This window comes from Capsicum annuum, chromosome 3 (genome assembly GCF_002878395.1).
Source record: "Capsicum annuum cultivar UCD-10X-F1 chromosome 3, UCD10Xv1.1, whole genome shotgun sequence".
In the NCBI taxonomy this organism is placed as follows: domain Eukaryota; kingdom Viridiplantae; phylum Streptophyta; class Magnoliopsida; order Solanales; family Solanaceae; genus Capsicum; species Capsicum annuum.
In genome coordinates, this window is record NC_061113.1 from 150,632,457 (window position 1) to 150,651,804 (window position 19,348).

Here is a 19,348-nt window from a genome sequence, read left to right on the forward strand (position 1 = left end):
CTACCTGAAGCATAAATACTAACCTTCATTTTCACATTCATCTCAAAATTACATATGAATTTGTAGAAAATTCAAAAAAAAAAAAAAAAGGTTTAGATTAAAATCGTCAAATTGAGGTTTCGAAGAACAAAGAATAAAATTTGACATTTCAATTGATCTTGTGAGCTGACATTTAAAACAATGATTAACAGCTCCAATAATATCAATAGAGAGTTGGTTTCAAAAATTTCCCCATTCCATGCACAAATTATAGAATCAAAATTTAAGAATTAAGAGAAATCTTAAAATTTCATGGAGAATCTAGTGCGTGGAGATGGTGGCGGTGGCGGTGGCAATGGCAATGGCATGATGGAGGTGGAGAAATTGGTCTATGTTGCTATGAGGAAGAAAGAAAATGCGTGGAGATGGTGGGAGTAGCAATGAAAATGGCAGTAAGAGGTGAAGAAATTGGTCTATGTTGCTATGAGGAAGAAAGAAAATACGTTAGAAAAAATAATTAAAAAATACATATATAAATGAAAAGAAATATTAAAATAAAAATTTAATAATTTATTTTCCGTGCTCACTCTCTCAAAGAGAGTGAATTACACTCACCTTGCCATGTAAGTATTTAGGGAGGTAATAATTTCAATTTTAAACAGTTCAAGGGATCATAAGACTCTCGTAAAATTGAAATGTATAGTTAAAATTTCAAGTATAGGTTGAGGAAGGGGGGAGGGAGAGGGGTTTAGCCCATTTTCTCTACAAACTTATAAACTTCAAATATTATAAACTTAAAAATTTCAAACTTAAAAACTTATAATTTATAAACTGAAAAACTTGGGGAAAAAAATACTTTAACAAAATTAACTTGCAAATTTATAAACTTCAAATATGATAAACTTAAAAAACTCCAAAACTTTTACACGAATAATTATAAATTGAAAAACTTAGAAAAATAAAACTTAAACAAACTTTAACTTATAATTTATAAACTTCAAGTCTTATAAACTTAAATTTCAAATCTTAAAACATTCAACTTATAAATTGAAAAATTTAGAAAAAAATACTTTAAAAATTACAAACTTATAGATTGAAAAACATAGAAGAAAAGAACTTTAATAAACTTAAAGTACTTAACTTACAAACTTAAAAACCTAAAAAAAAATTAAAAAATTAAAACTTAAAAGTTGAAAAACTTTAAAACAAATTCTTGATTCGTAATTCAAAATAAAATTTCTTTTTCCTTAACTTTAAAAAACTAAGATATATTTTTTTAAAAAAAAATTATTCACTGTCCCGTCCCATCTTGATCCGTCTTGGTACTATCCCGGTATATAGTGGAATGGGACAGGATCCATTTTTTTGCCGATTATCCCAGCCCGATACATCCCAGTACAGGTCCCCATCCCGGTCCAGGGATCCTAGTCCGTACCGTTGCCAGTTCATCGTGGTCCGACTGTCCGATCCCGTCCCAACGCCCAGTCTGACTTCAAACTCATTAAATGAAGTATAAATTAGTATGTTTAGGATATGGGAAAGTAATTGCTTTGTTAATGCGTACCCTAGTTTGGTATAATGATGATTTGTTGCTGAAGATGATGAATAATAACTTGGACTATTAAAGTTTGAGTTGATAATTACCATTTCAATAGACTAGAATGTTATAAATGAAACTTATGAGAACAGTTGTGTTGAAACTCAGATTTAAAGGTTGTGTAGTCATAGTTTCAAGTCCTAAATGAATTATGTTCTACCTAATTACATAATTGTTGATATGAATGGGATCAATCGTATAGGTTCTGATTAGACATTAGTTGATGACGCGGGATCATATGGTGGTTGAACTTGGAACACAAAGCGACCCCTCCCATTTTTGTTCCACCCCCACTTCGACCTTTTCCCTTTCATTTTTGTTTTTATCATTGTTTAATATAATTATATTCTATGGGCACTATGTCAAGACAGTTGCCAAGAAAGTATTATAATACTTCTCTTATAAAAGACATTTTTCAACTGTGATTTACAAATTGCATATTTCCAATTTTTCATAACTCAACTAACGATTTTGAAACTGCCAGAACACTAAATATTAAAAATGGAAGGATGTTAAAGTTAAAAGTTAAAAAATGAAAATATTCATAAAAGTTATCTGCATTTGTTTGGCACATGAAAACGTGTATATGAGTAAACACTCTAAGCCTTTTCCACTTCTCTTAATTAATTTGATTAACTTAATGTAGTAGTATTTGACTTCATGGAAACGTTTATACTGTTGTCATTCCAAACCAAGTTCATAGAATGGTATACGAATTATGTTTTTAACGTAATCTTACAACTATTTTGCTACTCAATCTTCATTGACGTTCTTAAATGGAAGATCAGACATACAATTTGCATTATTTGGTCTACTTACAGAAACTACACATTGCTGAAATTGTTGAGCCAAAAGGGCACGCGCTTGCATCAACGTTCTTAAATGGGTTAATTATTTTGCAAGAATCAAAATTTTGTAAAGTTGGGTACTCATCCATATGGGGTACAACGCACGCATGCTCAGAAGTCGAAAACTAATATCAACAAGAAGCAAAAACTTTAAGAAACTGCTAAAAGTATATGAAAAAATGGAACTGACTCAGCAAGACTAGGCTGTTCCTGGAACAATGAAAAATAGAAGAACAAAAAAAAAGTGCAGCTGTTGATAAGATAAAAAGATTTCCCTGAATAAAGCATTAAAATTAAATTTTATCAACAAGACGCCCGTCCTTGAAATACTTACAGAACTTTGGAAATTAATCCTTGACAGAAAATAGTACAAAATGCAATATAATGCATCTCTAAATAGTTCTAGATATTTGTAATATCCTCGATCCTCCATCTGCTACCTAGCTGCAAAAAACTGCCTCTTCTAAAAGAATATTACAAAGGAGATATCAGCACCTTATGACACACAACAGAATGGTTATTTTATCTAGCCTCCATTTCTGCCGATCAGCAATCAACTGCAGCCTGAAAGAATCACGGGAAACAGCCCCAACTCCAACAAAAACGACCAAATTGCATGCTTCACTCTTTTAGTGTTTGTTTGTTTACACCAGTAGCTGAAGTAAAACCTTGAATTAGTAGGGACCCATGGGTGGCATACCAAATGGAGGCATTCCCATTCCACCCATTGGAGGTGGCGAAGGTGGAGCAAAACCTCCTCCCATACCTGGCATTGGTGGAGCAGGCAAAGCCAGAGGTAGCAACTGCGCATACATGTTCTACAACCAAAAGTGAAGAGGTTTAGCGATGGCTTGTTTACACATCAAGCAATTACAGGAATGGCCATTTTACCACATAAAAATGCATGTCTTTAATGTCACACTTCAAAACATTACCAAAAGTTTTTGCAATGGTGGTTATGTTCCTAGCTATTAAGTAGACTGTAGACTACGAAATTACTTGCAATATATATTACAGAATACCTGTTGCTTCATAACGTCCTTCTCTTCATTCTCTTTGGCTTTTGCTTCACTTTGAGCCTCTATTTTATCTTTTATCAGCTCATCAACCTTGCCAGTATATTCTCGAATAAACTACAAGAGAGAGAGAGAGGAATCAGAAAATAGCTGCAGATTACACTAGATATCAACAAGCAACAGAGAATCAGAAAACTAAAGCAGACAACAAAATGATTACTGCATATGAGCAGAAGCTAGGAGGCAACAATGATGCTATGACATGCATGTTCAACAAACCCAGTGAATTCCCACCAAGTGGGGTCTGGGGAGGGTAAAATGTACGCAGTCCATACCGCTACTTCCGAAAAAGTAGAGAGGTTGTTTCCAATAGACCCCCGGCTCAAGATCAAGAATAGTTAACACGGTCATATGGGCATCTTTATATTTTTGAAAAATTGACCATAATCATAGTGAACTATAAACAGGAAATAACCAGAAATAGAATCCAGAAGAGATTCAATAAGAACATCATGTGAAACACACCCAAAGGAAACACAAAACCTTTTTTATTTTTTGGACAAGTAAACAGGTTTTTCCAGAGTAAATCAGATATACTTGCAGCCTTGCTCTGACAAGTACAAACAGGTTTTTCCAGAGCGAATCAGATATCCTTGCAGCCATGGCAAGGCTGAAAGGATGCACTAGCATACACATCCATCAGACAAGGCGTATTAAACGTGGGGCTAAATATCCACAAAGAAAATCAATGCAAAAGAATATTCTCCTTGAAAGAAGACAAGCATGTGAAAATATTGACACGGGGTTAGGGTGGAGAGTCAGTTACCTGTAACAGGTAAGGGAATGCAAAGTCGATCATATTATTCATCCACGCTAGCTCGAGGGTAACATCCGGGCGAATCAAATCATAACAAACAAACAAGCATGACGTGAAGCATTCTTTCTTTCCCTGCAAGAGCACATAGCAAGAATCCAAAGCTTGAATCCATCCATAAATTTCGAATAATATTCAAACTTTACCAAATAACTAACATTTCAGATATCAGTTATTACAAGCTAGACAAGTATAAAGCAATGCAATATAAATGCACTCCAAGTCACATATAGACTTTTCCTGAACAGAAGATCAACTTCCAAGTAAAATATGACTCACTTCTCCCGAGTCTTTCCCAAGCAATAAATACATTTTGTCTGGCACTCCCAAGTTTTATCTCTACTACCATATCCATACCATGAGCTGGTTCTTTCATGTTCTAAGATCTTTACTTTTTGAAGAGATCGTTGGTCTTCTAGGGAATCCTCCAACTTTATACAATTGAAACCCCAATTATGCCAAGATTCTTCACCAACAATACTATTAACTTGGTACATTTTCTGTAGTACTTCTCACTTGCGCTTCTCTTTAGGTTTGTTTATTTGTTTGTTGAGGTGAAGAGGGAGAGAGAGAGGAGGGGGGATGGTATGGGTGATTTTTGAAATTCCACTGATACCTGTTCAATGAAGTAAACAAGCAACTCTTCAGCTAGTTCGCGATCCCCAGATTGTGAGGCAGTTTCCATTGCATCTTTGTAAAGATTATCTTTCTTCGACAGGGCAATGGATTGTTTCCACCGACCAGCCCTTTTATAGATATAAGCAGCAACACGCCTCATCTCAAGAAGCTCGTATTTCTCTATCTGTTTCATTCACACAAGAAAAAACGAACTGTGATCAGATATCTGATAAATACACTTACATGAAAATTATTACTGGGACAAAAAAAAAATATGTGATAGGATACAAGGGAAGGCAATTTGGTGAACTATCTTTTACCTTCTGCGCAAGAACAATCTGATCAAAGTTATCATGCAAATCTACTGATTCACGTAATCTATCATAATCTTCTTCTTCAACATATATCTCATTAAGGGCCTCATTTACAGCAGAAACATTGTTACTCTGAACAGCAATCAAGTAAGGCTTCACTAGGCGAAGATGACCAGCCTGTTATAAATACCAGAAGAAGAAAAAAGGAGAAAAAGAGGGATTAACATCAAACAATCAACATCCAAACAATCCTTTGTAAGTAAAGGCTTCTACAAAAGTAAGACCTTTCTCATTATGTCGACTACACGGGTGTGGTCCACCCTAAGTGCAAGAACATTTAGAAGATCATTGATGAGATCAGGATGTTCTTGCAAATAGAAGTGGACGGCCTTGTAATAAAGCTCCACATTAGCAACTTTGATAGCAATGTCTTTGAACTGCATATGATCCCAAGCAACTGGAGAATGATTCATGACGGTAGTAGCAGCATTATCAAATTCATCATATTGGATATACAAATAAGTGAGTTCTTTCCAGTGTTGCTGCTCGTCACAAACACGAATAAGCTTGGGAATGTTTAGACGGGTGGAAAATAATTTTATGTGTTCCATAAGCTTCCCGTAACGGTATCTGGCATAAAGGACACCAAGTTCTGTGAAGATACCCATATGGGCTCGCTCCAAACCCAGCCCACTCTCCATAAGGGAGATTAATTCATTGAAACATCCTCTGTTTTGGTAATATTCACTCACTTCCTCCAGATCATCCACCTGACAAAGTAAAATAGATACAACCAATCATCAATATTCCAGATATTTTCAATGCAATTTAGATAAGCATGTTGAAACAGAGATATAAACAAGGATCTCCCGGTAGTAACTTATGAAACGCAATGCTACCTGTACTATAATGTTAAGCCCACAAATCTGAGCTAAGCGGAACTCTTCAGCGTCAACACAAGCAAAGCAGACTTCTTTCCACGTTTTTGAACTATTTGCTTTGCGTGCTGCATCAACAGCACCTTGAAATTGATTTAGCTTCACAAGTGTGCTAGCAAGTTTTGCCCAGTTAGAAATAAAAGCAAATATGATCTTTGCAGCCTCATACAAGGCTTCATCATACAACTTGTCACCAACATTCGGTAGATAGGCAACATTTGGCATGAGAATAAACTCTTCAATGTCACTCAATCGATCTATTTTAGCATATGCATAGATTATTTCACTGTCAACCTTGGGCTCCTTTGTCTTTTGCCTCACCATCAGCAGATACTTCACTAAGTCATGGTAAACATCGGCATCCTCTGCAGCACGAATGACATCCAAAAATTGGGTGGCATCATCTGCACGAATAAACGATTCAATAGCATCACTGACTAATCTTTCTCTCAGTTGAGCTTTAGCCACTTGGCTCCAAACAGCATCTTCTTCAACTCGGAATGCAAACTCGACGGCCCGGTTTATATCACGAATGTTATCTAGCAGAACATTGACAGCCTGGACATTTAAATTGAACTTCTTGAAGATTGCAAAAGCTTCTTCATAAAGTTGGGCTTCTACAGCTACCTCCCCTACTGCAGGTCCATCAAAATTATCAAGCCTGTTGATATAATCCATAACTCTAGATGGATCAGCTTTAATGGCTGTTAAGATGAGCAAGTTTTGCAGATTAAAGTTCCCACTGAATGCAGAGTTCTGGAGGACAATCTTTTCAAGAAGCTCAATTAGTTCATGTGGAAGATCGGCAGTCATAAAAGCTTTAACAGCAGCAGAAACTTGTTCTGGGCTTTTGCTCTCAGGCAGAGCAGTGGAGACAACTTGATCAATAAGCTGCCGTCTGAACTCATTTTCAAGGTTAAGAACTTTCTCCCAAAGGTCGCCATCCATCCTCTCAACGACATACCTAGGGACATTAGGAAAATTTGGTTGTTTACCTCTAGAAATCTGATAAATCAGCATTGAAAGAGCAACTACCAAATGAATAACAAACCTGGCTTGCAGTTTGAACAAGGCGTTCTTGTTTGTTACATTAATAAGTTCGTCATCACATTGTCCTCTCCTATATGCAACAACAGAAAGGGTAGGATCGCGCTTCTCACAATATTTACCCACAACACGTGAATCATAATATGGGTTAGTTGTCAGGAAATGCTCTGGGTTGTTGTTGCTATCTATGATGATCTTACCCAGAGCATTGTGTACATGCACATCTTGGCTTCCTTCACTCACGAGATGCTCCAAGAACTGAGTAAGAAGTCGGAGGCGATTCCTGACAATAAAGACGTTACAGCTTAACATGAAAGTTTCCAAGGACCAATTATAAAACAATTGTACCAGATGTATTTATATTAAAAAACCTTTTTTCACATTCATCCACAAGGGGCTCAACCGGTAGCAGAGAACGAACAGAAAGGATCAACCCTTTAATAAAATCCTCAGGACACTCGTCATCCAATAGCTGTCCCACAACTAAAGGAGCATTTCCTGGGTTCACCTATACAATGGCAGATAAAAATTCAGAAGTCATAAAATTGCAAAAAAGTTCAATAAAACAAGTACATTGAAACTGTACCAACCTTTTGGACATAACCTTCAATATACCGTAGCATGTTATTGGTATAGAGGTAGTGTGTGAGATCAGGAACAAAACCAAAACGGTCACAAACATTAATTAGAGGCCGAGCATCAGGAAGTTTGGCTTCCATCAAGAATTTCTTAGTCTTTTCAGGGTCATAAAAGTTTGATTCTCTTGTCACACGCTCAACCTCCTTGATTTGTCCAGTCTTGGCAGCGACCTCAACATACTTGAAGTGAATATCAGGATCCACACTGCAGGAAATAGAAAAAGCCAATTAACCAAGCCAGCCAAATTTTTAAAGAGAAAGCTAGCAAAAATATCAAGTTATCATCTCCATGAGTACATACCTGGAACTCAAATATGATCCTAAGAAGAAGTACAACCCATCATAAGACTTGAATTGCTCAAAAAGCTTTATGCAGGCATCAACACCCAACTGCTCACAATACTCTTTAGCCACCTGCAATACCACATCATAATCAGACATGTTATTGGTATGTCCCGCTGCCCAGAAAATAACTGAACATTACGGAAAAAGATGATGTGATCGCATGATTCAAAAATCTTTAATTTATTGTTGATTTGGCCAAGCTTCTAAAAGCAACTTAGTTGAGAAGCACTTCTATCAAAATAGCTTTTCATAGAAGTACTTGTAGCGAGTAGCAGTTTGTTGTTCAACCAATTCATTTGAGAGGTACTTTTTCAGAATTTGATAAACAGATTGGGTTTGGCCTATCATTCCATAAAGTGTTTCTGGATTTATAATTACGATAAGGATATTATCAAGGTTCATATACAGTTGGTATTATTTACACAAATAATATAAAATATTAATCATGTAAGACTTTACTTAAGTTTTTTCATTTAATTAAAATATAAAACATGAAATAAAAATATGAAATAAAAAAATTATCAAGAAAATAAAGATAAACCAAAAAAGGAAAAGGAGAAGCGGATTGTATTTATATTTGAGAGAGATGAGTTAAATAAGGAGGGATGGTTTGATAATATAATTTTTTTGCAAGATAATATTATTTTCTGCCTTCGTTTCTATTTCTTGAAAGGAGAATTTTCTAGCTTCTTCCCAAAATCAAAATAACTGCTTTTCAAATGCTGTTTTTCCTGTTGGGCCAACACCTCCAATCTTATCAGAAGCTGGCCAAACAGGCTATAATTTCCACCACACATACTCCTGTGCAAGAATATATAACCCAAAATGAGTACCTGAACAATTATTTGAAGGTTGCCTTTAATATTGATCACTAGCAAGTCCTTCATGCACTCAAGAGCCCATTCACGCGAAATAGTCCCAAAGAACTCAACCAGAGCCTGACAAACAATATAGTTAAATACAAGTCTGCTCTCTCGAAAGAGAAAGTCAATGCAATCCATAAGAGCATAACAACCTGAGGCTCAATCGCATGTGTGTTCACAATGACACGCTTGATATCAGGGAGTTCAGTATAGTGCTGCAGAAATTATACACCAATTAACCAATTTGCAATCAGATTAAAATAAATGCAAATGACAGAAAACCATCCAACCTGCAGAGCCCGCACATATAGACCAGCTTTTTCACAAAGTTGAGCAATTCGAGGTCGATCATAGTGACTGAACATTCCGTTTGCTAAAATAGCATCTGCTACATTGGGAAAAGTCACGAGATTGATTTCCAATACCTGTATAATGGAGGCATTACAATCGAAAAACAAAATGCATAAATAGGAAAAATGTCTTTCTACAGGAGAAAAGAAACCTTAGTCTGCAAAACACCATGTTCTGGAAGGTTAGGTTTCAGAACATCCAACAAAAATGCTGTTGCCTCGCGAATCATGTTCCTCTGATGAAAAAAAAGAAAAAAGAGAGAATCTCATCATGTATATGTTGCACACAGCAGAAAATGGTAAATAAACCTTGTAATGCACCTAGTTTAATGCCTTTAACAGAGAAAATATTGGAGTGAACTGTGTCAGTATAATAGTAAACAAGCATTTTGTCATCACTAAGAAGCCAATTAACCTGTAGAAAAAGGTCAGTGATTGTATTATAATCAACTGGACAACCACCTTCCATTTGGGACATCATGAGTGCGAAGTTAACAGCTCCCTGCATATACAGACACAATAGTTCACATCAATCCAGCAACTAAGCACCATAGGAGAAGTTGTATTGATTTTTGCTTCAAGAAAGAAGCAATTTACAAACAGAGCAAAATTTCAAAGGCATGTCAGTAATTGTTCTCTCCAAAACATAGGCGTGTGATATCCGAAACTGTTGAAGATTCAATACTTATAATTAAACCATTTCCAGCATACCTGTGGATCAGATCGAAGAATAGTTTGCAGGAGGAACAGATAGTCAGGCGTATAGCCAACCTATATAAACAAAAAACATTTATAATTACCAACCTCAAATACAGTCACCATAGAAATGCTTGAACTGATTAAAACATACATGTCAGCTCTGAACAAAAACAAATTTACATGATGACCAGCAAAAATGCATATCTAACCTGCTTGGAATATATCAGAATCTTGTCAAACTCCCTGCGCTCAGCGAAAGCAGCAACAACTTTTGGCGTTGCTCTTGCTTTGATGTATATCTTCAAGGCGAGATCATTATCAACAGTCTACAATAAAACGTTTACAGCTACAGTCAGCACCTTAAGCTACGTTAAGAGAGAAATCAATCAAAGTGGTTAACAGAAGAAAAACTAGCAGCATTGAATTCGAAATTTAACCTTCACAAGGTCGCCAAGTTCCTCACTACACTCCAACTTATCCTCCGCTAACCAGTTCTCCAAAAGGTTCTTCTTATTTTGGTTGACAACAAGGCGTGACAGTTCCACTGACTCAAAAGCATTGAGCTTCCTTTTTGTCAGAAGTGTCCCAAAGTACTGTAAAAGAGGAGGTGTTTGCCCTGGTTGAACAGGAACACTCTGCAAATAAGACAAAAAGACACATAAATACAGTGTGCATAACCTTTTGTATAATAAAACTAGAACTGCAATCAGTTTATTCTTGAAACTCAGCCTTGGTGAGCAATAAATATTGTGACGGAAAAATTGTCCAGGTAACAAAATCAATACCTGAAATTTGGCAACAGTATCAGACGTACGGAGTATGCCCTGAGGTGATTCCGCAGCAAGCTCAGCAGCCTCTTTGTACTTGGTTTGAGCAAACAATTCTTGGAAGCGCTGGATAATCTGAGACAAAATTAATAGATGTAAGACCATTGAAGGAGCAGAGAGAAACAAAATTTCCAGATGTCGATTCCATCAGAGTAAACAGCTCTGATAAGATCACCAACTGCTGAACATTGACAATAAAGTAAAAGCGACTAGTCACGTAGAATCTAGTTCTAGCAAATGATCTCAATAACAAACAATCTATTTTAGTACTTCTCAATTTAAAAAAGGAAGAGTTCCAAGACTAATAACCAAGCTGCAGAGAGAACTAGTTACCAGAGTTAGAAAGTTCCACGGGCAAGAGATATCATACACTTAAAAAAAGGGCAGAAATCTCTCCCAGTGCGAAATTATTCAAAACAACGATATACTGAAAAAGATATATCAACTTACCAAATTCTCGGCACCGGGAAGGTTTCCTCTTTTGGCAAGGTTGACAGCAAGCTCCAGATTGTTCAACTGCAACATGTGTAAAAATTTGACAGCTTACAAGAGTTCATCCAACATTTACACTTCCGGAAAAACGAAAAGATTAAAGAAATCAATGGTCACAGAAAACAAAGAAACAGACATACTTGGCCACTGACAAAAGGTATAATAGTTGCTTCATTTACTGTGGCTAGCAACACTTGGCCTCGCCTGTTGATGGCATAGAAACCGCCAATTGACGAAGCTTCAGCTGTCAGGAAAATAGGGTCCGGGCTAATCCTATTTCTGTACACTGCAGTAGCTGTTTCCAGATCATAGACAAAAAGAAGCCCAAGCTTTGTGATGACATAAACTAAACTATACTTAAGAGATATCTGTGAAAGAAACAGAATAGTTGTGTCAGAAGAACTGAATATACAGAAACACATGACAAAGCGACAGAACAAGTAAGGCAACTGATACCTGCATGGAAACTGGGAAATCATCAGCAAAATCTGGAGGGAAGAAAAGATCAGCCTGTTTTTTTGTAAACGAAGGCTTCCCTGCAAACATTTACCATGTTAGAAATTGGACAAAGTTACACCAGGCAATTCTCACCACAGTGTTACTAAGAAAACCTTCAAGGATAAAATAGTGGTGAAAGGAAAATAGGACATGGCATATTAACCTGGCTGGGCTCCCAGCTCAATGACATGCAATTTTGATATAACCTGTCCAGCATTCAAGGATTTCGTGGCAAAAGAAATGAGTATGGAATCCCTATCACTTCCAGGTACCTGAGTAAAGCATACAACAGTTACAGAAGGAAAACATTGAAGCAAAGCTAGCCCCAAAAAAATTATATAGAGGAGCTTTTCTCACTCTGAATGATGCAAATGATGCAGCGTGTGCCTCCAGAGATTGACTTCGCTGCTGATCCACTGAATATAATTGCATATTTCCTTTGACCAGTTGGGGCCTCTAATGACATGAAGGAAAATGGTAAAGTCAAATTACAAAAGAATGTCTTTGTTATACGTTGTAAATTGGAAGAAAACATCAAAATAGTAATGTATCCACCTAGAACACATCTCAATGAACGTTTAAAAAAGCCAGCCGCCTGAGCTTTAGATTTCCTCTCCACTCCTCTTCCCCTCTCTCCCCTGGTGTAGAATTTACCTTGTCAATAACCTAATTTTCAACCCTTCATCAACATCATCTAGTGCATACAACAAATGACCACTTTTGGTCCAGGTTGCTGCAGCTTAAAGTATCTAATATTCAGGCAACAAAAGTATTGCATACAGTACTATGACCAAGCCACTACATGGAATATTCCTTTTACAATTCAAAGATTGAAAACCACCAACAATCAGCATGTTAAAAACAAAAATAAATGAGGGTAGATAGAGGAACAGTAAAACATTACATAATAAAATGTAAAACAACCGTCAAAACCTCACATGACCTTTCCTGGCTTTCCCTCGCTGATTATACTTAGGGAAGGGGTTTAATGATAGAAACAAAATCTGCTCCAAAAATAAAACATCAAAACTAACATTAACAGGACAGGTTTAACAGCATTACATACCTCCGGTGAACCAGGGGCAATACCGATCAAAACCAACCATTTCTCTGAAGGATCACAACGATAATTGATTATTTGATTATTGGCTAGATTGGCTGTTCTATCAAACATCTTTAAAGGCTCAGCATCACCTGAATAAAGACAATAAACTCATCTTAAGGACAGACAACCAACCATCACTTAAAAAAGAATAGCCAGAAAAAGTAATACACCAAAAAGGACCTTTATACACTCAAACAGGAGAAAGAAAAGTTGCTAAACATTATCACAGAAAAAGGGAAAATGTCTTACCATCAATTGGCCAATGATACACTGAGGTTTGTGTGACAATTCCTAAAATCTTTGGGGTAATCCACTTCCAGAATACAACCTAAATATGGCATACACTGAGAGTTATGTCAACACTATCAAAGGCCCAAAGAATGCAATAAACTAATATAAAAGAAAGAATTCGTATGGCTATTTATACCTGCTCCAGCATCTGATGTGACTTCATTTTCTGCTTTGCCTCAATATTGAAAATTTGTAGGTGATCTTGAGTAGTACCTGGTACTTGAGCTTCAAGAGGAGAAAGAAGAGGGTTTTCTTCATCAGAAAACATATTTCAACAAAATCCAAAGTCGAATAGCGGTCCCATCATATTGTATTTTCCTTTTTCCCACTTATAGCATGTATATGGATGACGGGAAACAAGATCCCCAGTCATTCAATGCTTCAGTATTGAATTAACAAATTCTTTGAAGATAATATCAACAATGAACAAAAAAAATCCAGTAAATCATTCGGGCATGGAGGAAAACAAGGTAACAGGGTAGCAGTGATTTGTCCAAACTACAGTCAGCTGGTCCTAATTTAGATGTCACCGTACTAGCGAACCATTAGGTAGGATATATATGTCAGAAACAATCTGCTATTAACATCTGACTTATCACATGAATCACAGATTTTTTCGAGATAAACATGGGTCACCAATTTTTTTCTTTTTGATAACCGTGGTGTCCAGGCCACAGATTTTTGAGAGAATAAAAATCACATAATTGGATGAAGATTCAATTCACAATCTCTCGGTTCTACTTAAGTTAATAACTGCACTGACCACGAGCAGATTGACTGCATATCAATCCAAATGCAATAGTTAGAGACCTTAACATATTCCACAATCGCACTTTTTCCTCAAAAATTTGAGAGTCAAAGCCATTTCTACAGATAAAGTTTCCTCACTCTCATTTGAGAAAAAAAATAATAATATCCCAGAGTCTTCCCCTAGAAGAAAACCATTAGCAGAAGCTACACCACAATGTCCAAACTCACCCTTCGGTGACCCAAGCTTCATATATGCACATTAGAATATATGTCGTTCACTTCTTTACTCGAGCTTCAAATTTCTTTCACATATGTAATAGTGCATACAAAAGTTGACTTCTCCACGTTTAAGTATGAATAACCCAACAAAATACTGAGACAGTTAATACATAGATAGCACCATCACTTCAGGTATCACAATTGCAAACAAATCAATAATTTGATCCAATGGTAGAAACATTCAGTGAGTAATCTAAAAAATCCTTCCTAAAGTTATACCTTTAAGAGCCAAAATTCTGGAATTGGGATTCATAAGAGCAGAGTCAGCAGTAATAGGGCGACGCAAAGGCTGCATTGGCATATTCATATCAATAATCACAACACTATTTTGCGGTGCAGTCTCTCGAACACATATATACTTGTCTGATTCCATGGTTACATTTGTGAACGTGATGAACAGCGGGTTGACCCCTAGACTTGACAACTGCAACACCAAGTCATATAACATCAAAATTCCACCCAAATTTCACATTCGCAACCGAAATGAATTTGGAAAATTCAAAATAATATGATTAGCAGATCCAACAACTAACCAACCATATATCGTAGAAAGACTAGCAAATAAAGCAAGTTCAAAGGAATAGTGGAGTACTATTATGAATTTGGCAATGAGAATAATTAAGGACACAGATAAAATATCCATGCAAAGTGTAAGAAATAAAGAGTACAATTAATTACAGTAAGGGTTTCTTTCATAGTGATGGGAGCATTAGCAGCCGCCATGATGGAGGTCTGCAAAACAAAGACCAATACAATAGGGCAAACGGGCAGGAGATCTCGGACAAAGAAGAAACCCTCCGAGATGAAACATAAAAAATCCAGATAGAGAGGGTAAAGGGTTCTAAAATGCGACTGGGCTTCTCTGTATATATTTTCAAGGGGGCTGCGAGTGTGGATGTGTGTAATATAATGTTCAACGATGGCGAATAGGGAATTCTGGTTGGGGAAAGATTTTGTTGAATTCTAACTACTAGAGTATGTGTCACTGTCGTTGTTATTACTCTCTCCGTTTCACAATAAGTGAATTATTGAGCAACTTTAGTGTTTTGAATGATTCATAAGGTAAATATTGAAAAAAAAAAAAAAAAATTATCCTTTATTAAGTGTGTATTGAAAGTAATGTATTATATGTCTTTATTTTTTGAAGAGGTAAAAATAGAAAAACGTGATAAATTTATATTTTTACTTTTTTTCATAATATATGTGTCAAAATTCAACAATTAACTTCTTGTGGAACAGAGGGAGTACTATAGAAAAAAAATATCTAAAATTAATGTAAAAATGTTCGGTGTTATTACGACAAAAACCTACAGCACACTAATGAAAAGTTAAAAAATACTCCCTCTATTTCGGAATAAGTAAATTGTTGGGGTATTTATTGGTGTTTCAAAATAAGTGAATCATTAAATTTTTTTCAAATTTCACTTATGATTTGACAACCAATTAACTTTTGAAAAGGTATTATAAAATTAGCTTTTTTCTATGAGGGGTAAAAATGAAAAATTATGTTAAATTTATGTCTTTAATATTTTTTTCTTAAAATATATGTCAAAATTCAACAATTCATTTATTATGAAACGGGGGAGTAATATGTAATAAAAAGTTTTATTCTAACCTCAGGATACGACAGAGATCATACTTTATTTGATTTGTTGCTTGGTGTCATTTTGTGATGTATGGTACTATTGTATAATACTAGTAGCATTTTATGAATATTATGTGAAGGTTATATTATATTATTTGTTGTGTGACTTAATAATAACATATATGGTAGTACTTGATTTGATGTACATATCTAAAATTAATATAACAAAAATAATAATAACAACTCTACAAGTAGAGTCTGGTAAAGGTAGGATTTTTGCAGATTTTTTACTTTTATGGAATATAGAGATTGTTTTTGATAAATTATCTGCTCAATAAGAATTAAAATTATAAAAATACTAGTCTATATATCCGTGTGATGGGCGGAGTTAAGTATTATTTTTAATCATATTGAAATATCTTTTTTGAGCATGTTGAATCATATTAGATTGTTTCCGATAAATTATCGGCTCAATAGGAATTAGGATTATAAAAACATATAACAATTAAGTAGCTGATACAAAATATATCATGTTGAATCATATTAAGTTTTTTCTGATAAATTATTGGCTCAATAGGAATTAGGATTATAAAAACATATAACAATTAAATAGCTGATACAAAATATATCAAACAACAAATATTACCATCCCTACAAGAATGAAAGGCTAGCTAAGTACTACTACAATTAAACCCCTCTACAGTGCCAGCGTTTTACTGAAAGTTTCATTATTGCTATAGTGAGGTGGTGTTATATGTATATATTGGTATTTGATTTTTCAATCATATTAGATATTATAAATGAAAGTGTATAAAATTAGAAAGAGAGTGAGCGTAAAATAGGCTAAGATCAGTAATCTTTCCGTGAAGTTATAACACAATTGAATCATTTAAATATAATTTTTTTCTTTTAAATTAGACATTCGTACTTCAAATTTTCTAACGACATCATTTTATTTTATACAAAATATGCACTTTAAAAAATATTATTATAGAATATTTGACTATGGTTATTACAAAAGAGTAATTTTACAAAGAGTATACTTTTGTAATGAATGTTGTTGCTGCTATAGGTAGAATGCTATCATAGACAAATAAAATATAATATGAAAAATCGATTTCGAAAATAATCGGATTGTTATAATGAAATGCTATTATATCGAATGTCAGTTATAGAAAGCTTTGACTATACCAATAATGAAAAAAAAAAAAAAAATGAGGAGGCTCGCCCCCTACTCTCTCTCATAAAGTGTGACAACACCTGGCTACTTATTAACCTTTTACCATATTCCTCGATCTTCAAACCTTCTTATATAGGGTCATCTCTTTAATAAGTTAGAGTTGTGTCAAGTTCTGTCTATTCACCTCCCTAGATTTTTTTTCAGTCTATCTCTACCTCTAATTCTTCCTATAGTTAAATTCTCACACCTCGTAACTGGCATATCCTCGCACCTTTTCTTCTCATGCTTCAATCACCTCAGTCACGCTTTCCTCATCTTATCTGTCATGTAAGTCACTCCCACCTTGCCCGAAATAACTTCATTTCTAATCATATCTCTTCTAATGTGCCCCACATCAATTTAAGGATCCTAATTTTCTTACCTTCATCTTTTGGGTGTGAACTTTCTTAACTAGACAGCACTCTGTCCTACTACTTCGTAGAACTTACTTATATGCCTTGATAACATAGTCTTATCACAAAGTATTCAGGATGTGAGGCTCAAATTCAACCACCTCACACCGATACGATGTATATCAACATCAATCTCCACATCTCCTTGGATAGCAAAAATAAGATACTTAAACTTCCTCTCTTGAGTATGACTTGTGAATCAATCTTCACTTTCATCTGTCCCTTAATGAGTTGCATCTTTGAACATGCGCTCAAATTACAGGGTTTTAAGTTTTGCTTAGCCTAAAACTTTTAGACTCCAAAATCTGTCTTCAATTTTTCAACTAATCATTAACTTCGTCATATGTTTCATCAATTAATACTATATTATTTGTGAATAACACTACAAAAAATGATCCAGTTACCACAAAATAATCCGTTGATAACTTGATTAACTTGGTTGACAAATTGTGTTATCAACAATACCAACTAATGTTAATTCATTCCCAAAAAGACTCGTTAGTAAATTTACCAACCCAATTTAATTAATTGGTAAAAATCACCAACTAAAAATTAGTTGCTAAATACATAAAGATTTTGTTAGTAATTATTGAAATATGATCTCAAAACTTAAGCTGGTAAATTCACTAGGCATGTTGTTGGTATCTTTACTAAGAAAAGAAAAAGAGTTAGTAAATTTGATTCTTCATTATTCGATTTTATTAGTGATTTGTTGGTAAATATAATAACAAAAATAAAATGTTATTGATATTCCGTTAGTAATTATCCAACGGATAACAACGTAATTGGTAAGTTCAATAGTAATTTTTTTAAAATACATTGACAATTGATTAGTAATTTTACTTAAGAAAAAAATGTGTTGATATTTAATTAGTAAGTTACCAATAGATTTTTAGTCCGATTGAAAGTATGACTATCTATAATAGTAACGTACATTACTAATTGGTAATTTTGAAAACACAAAAAGCTTGTTCATAATTTATAAGAAAATTTTCTAATGAATTATTATTTTATTGATAATATATCATTCGTAGTCAATATTAGGTCAATAATTGATAATAAAAATTTAATAGTAAAATTTTATTTTATATATTTATATTGATCAATAACTTTTAAAAATTGTAAAGAGCCCCAAAAAAATGTGTTGATATTTAATTAGTAAGTTACCAATAGATTTTTAGTCCGATTGAAAGTATGACCATCTATAATAGTAACGTATGTTACTAGTTGGTAATTTTGAAAACACAAAAAGCTTGTTCATAATTTTTAAGAAAATTTTCTAATGAATTATTATTTTATTGATAATATATCATTCGTATTCAATATTAGGTCAATAATTGATAATGAAAATTTAATAGTAAAATTTTATTTTATATATTTATATTGATCAATAACTTTTAAAAATTGTAAAGAGCCCAAACATAAAACAAACAAAATTATTTTTTTGTATAAATCCCAACTTGAATAAAATAATGCAAAGTCTAAAATAAAGAGTTTAAAGAAATCTAAATATGTGAACAAACGATGTAAAATCTGCCTAAGATAGAAATTTTGAAACATTTAAATATGATTCACAATTATTTGTTGATGAGTTAAATCAAAACTAATATGTTTTATTAACAGGTGTACCAGCGGACAGTATACCAGTTGGCGATGTAGGCAGATCGCTATGAGGATTGACAAATGCTCTTGAATAATCTTATTTCTAGTATTTATAGTTGCATTTCATCTTTCATTTCTTCACACAATTCATGTCTCATCTC

The 19,348-nt window shown here is 34.4% G+C and overlaps 1 protein-coding gene across 1 annotated transcript; it reads right to left on the reverse strand.

Annotated features, from left to right (window-relative positions):
* Positions 1-2,677: 2,677 nt before the first annotated feature.
* Positions 2,678-15,316, reverse strand: LOC107863466 (clathrin heavy chain 1). Its single transcript, XM_016709399.2, has 30 exons — positions 15,047-15,316; positions 14,588-14,792; positions 13,476-13,564; positions 13,298-13,376; positions 13,010-13,137; positions 12,301-12,399; positions 12,107-12,215; positions 11,902-11,981; positions 11,586-11,813; positions 11,404-11,469; positions 10,912-11,028; positions 10,564-10,761; positions 10,336-10,452; positions 10,139-10,198; positions 9,843-9,929; positions 9,580-9,663; positions 9,368-9,502; positions 9,230-9,292; positions 9,048-9,152; positions 8,171-8,283; positions 7,822-8,074; positions 7,603-7,739; positions 7,236-7,514; positions 6,146-7,148; positions 5,531-6,016; positions 5,253-5,423; positions 4,931-5,116; positions 4,267-4,389; positions 3,447-3,557; positions 2,678-3,242 (listed from the first exon to the last, which is right to left on the reverse strand). The coding sequence occupies exons 1-30, from the start codon at positions 15,089-15,091 to the stop codon at positions 3,099-3,101; spliced, it is 5,100 nt and encodes a 1,699-aa protein (XP_016564885.2). The 5' UTR covers positions 15,092-15,316; the 3' UTR covers positions 2,678-3,098.
* Between the last annotated feature and the right edge of the window lie 4,032 nt (positions 15,317-19,348).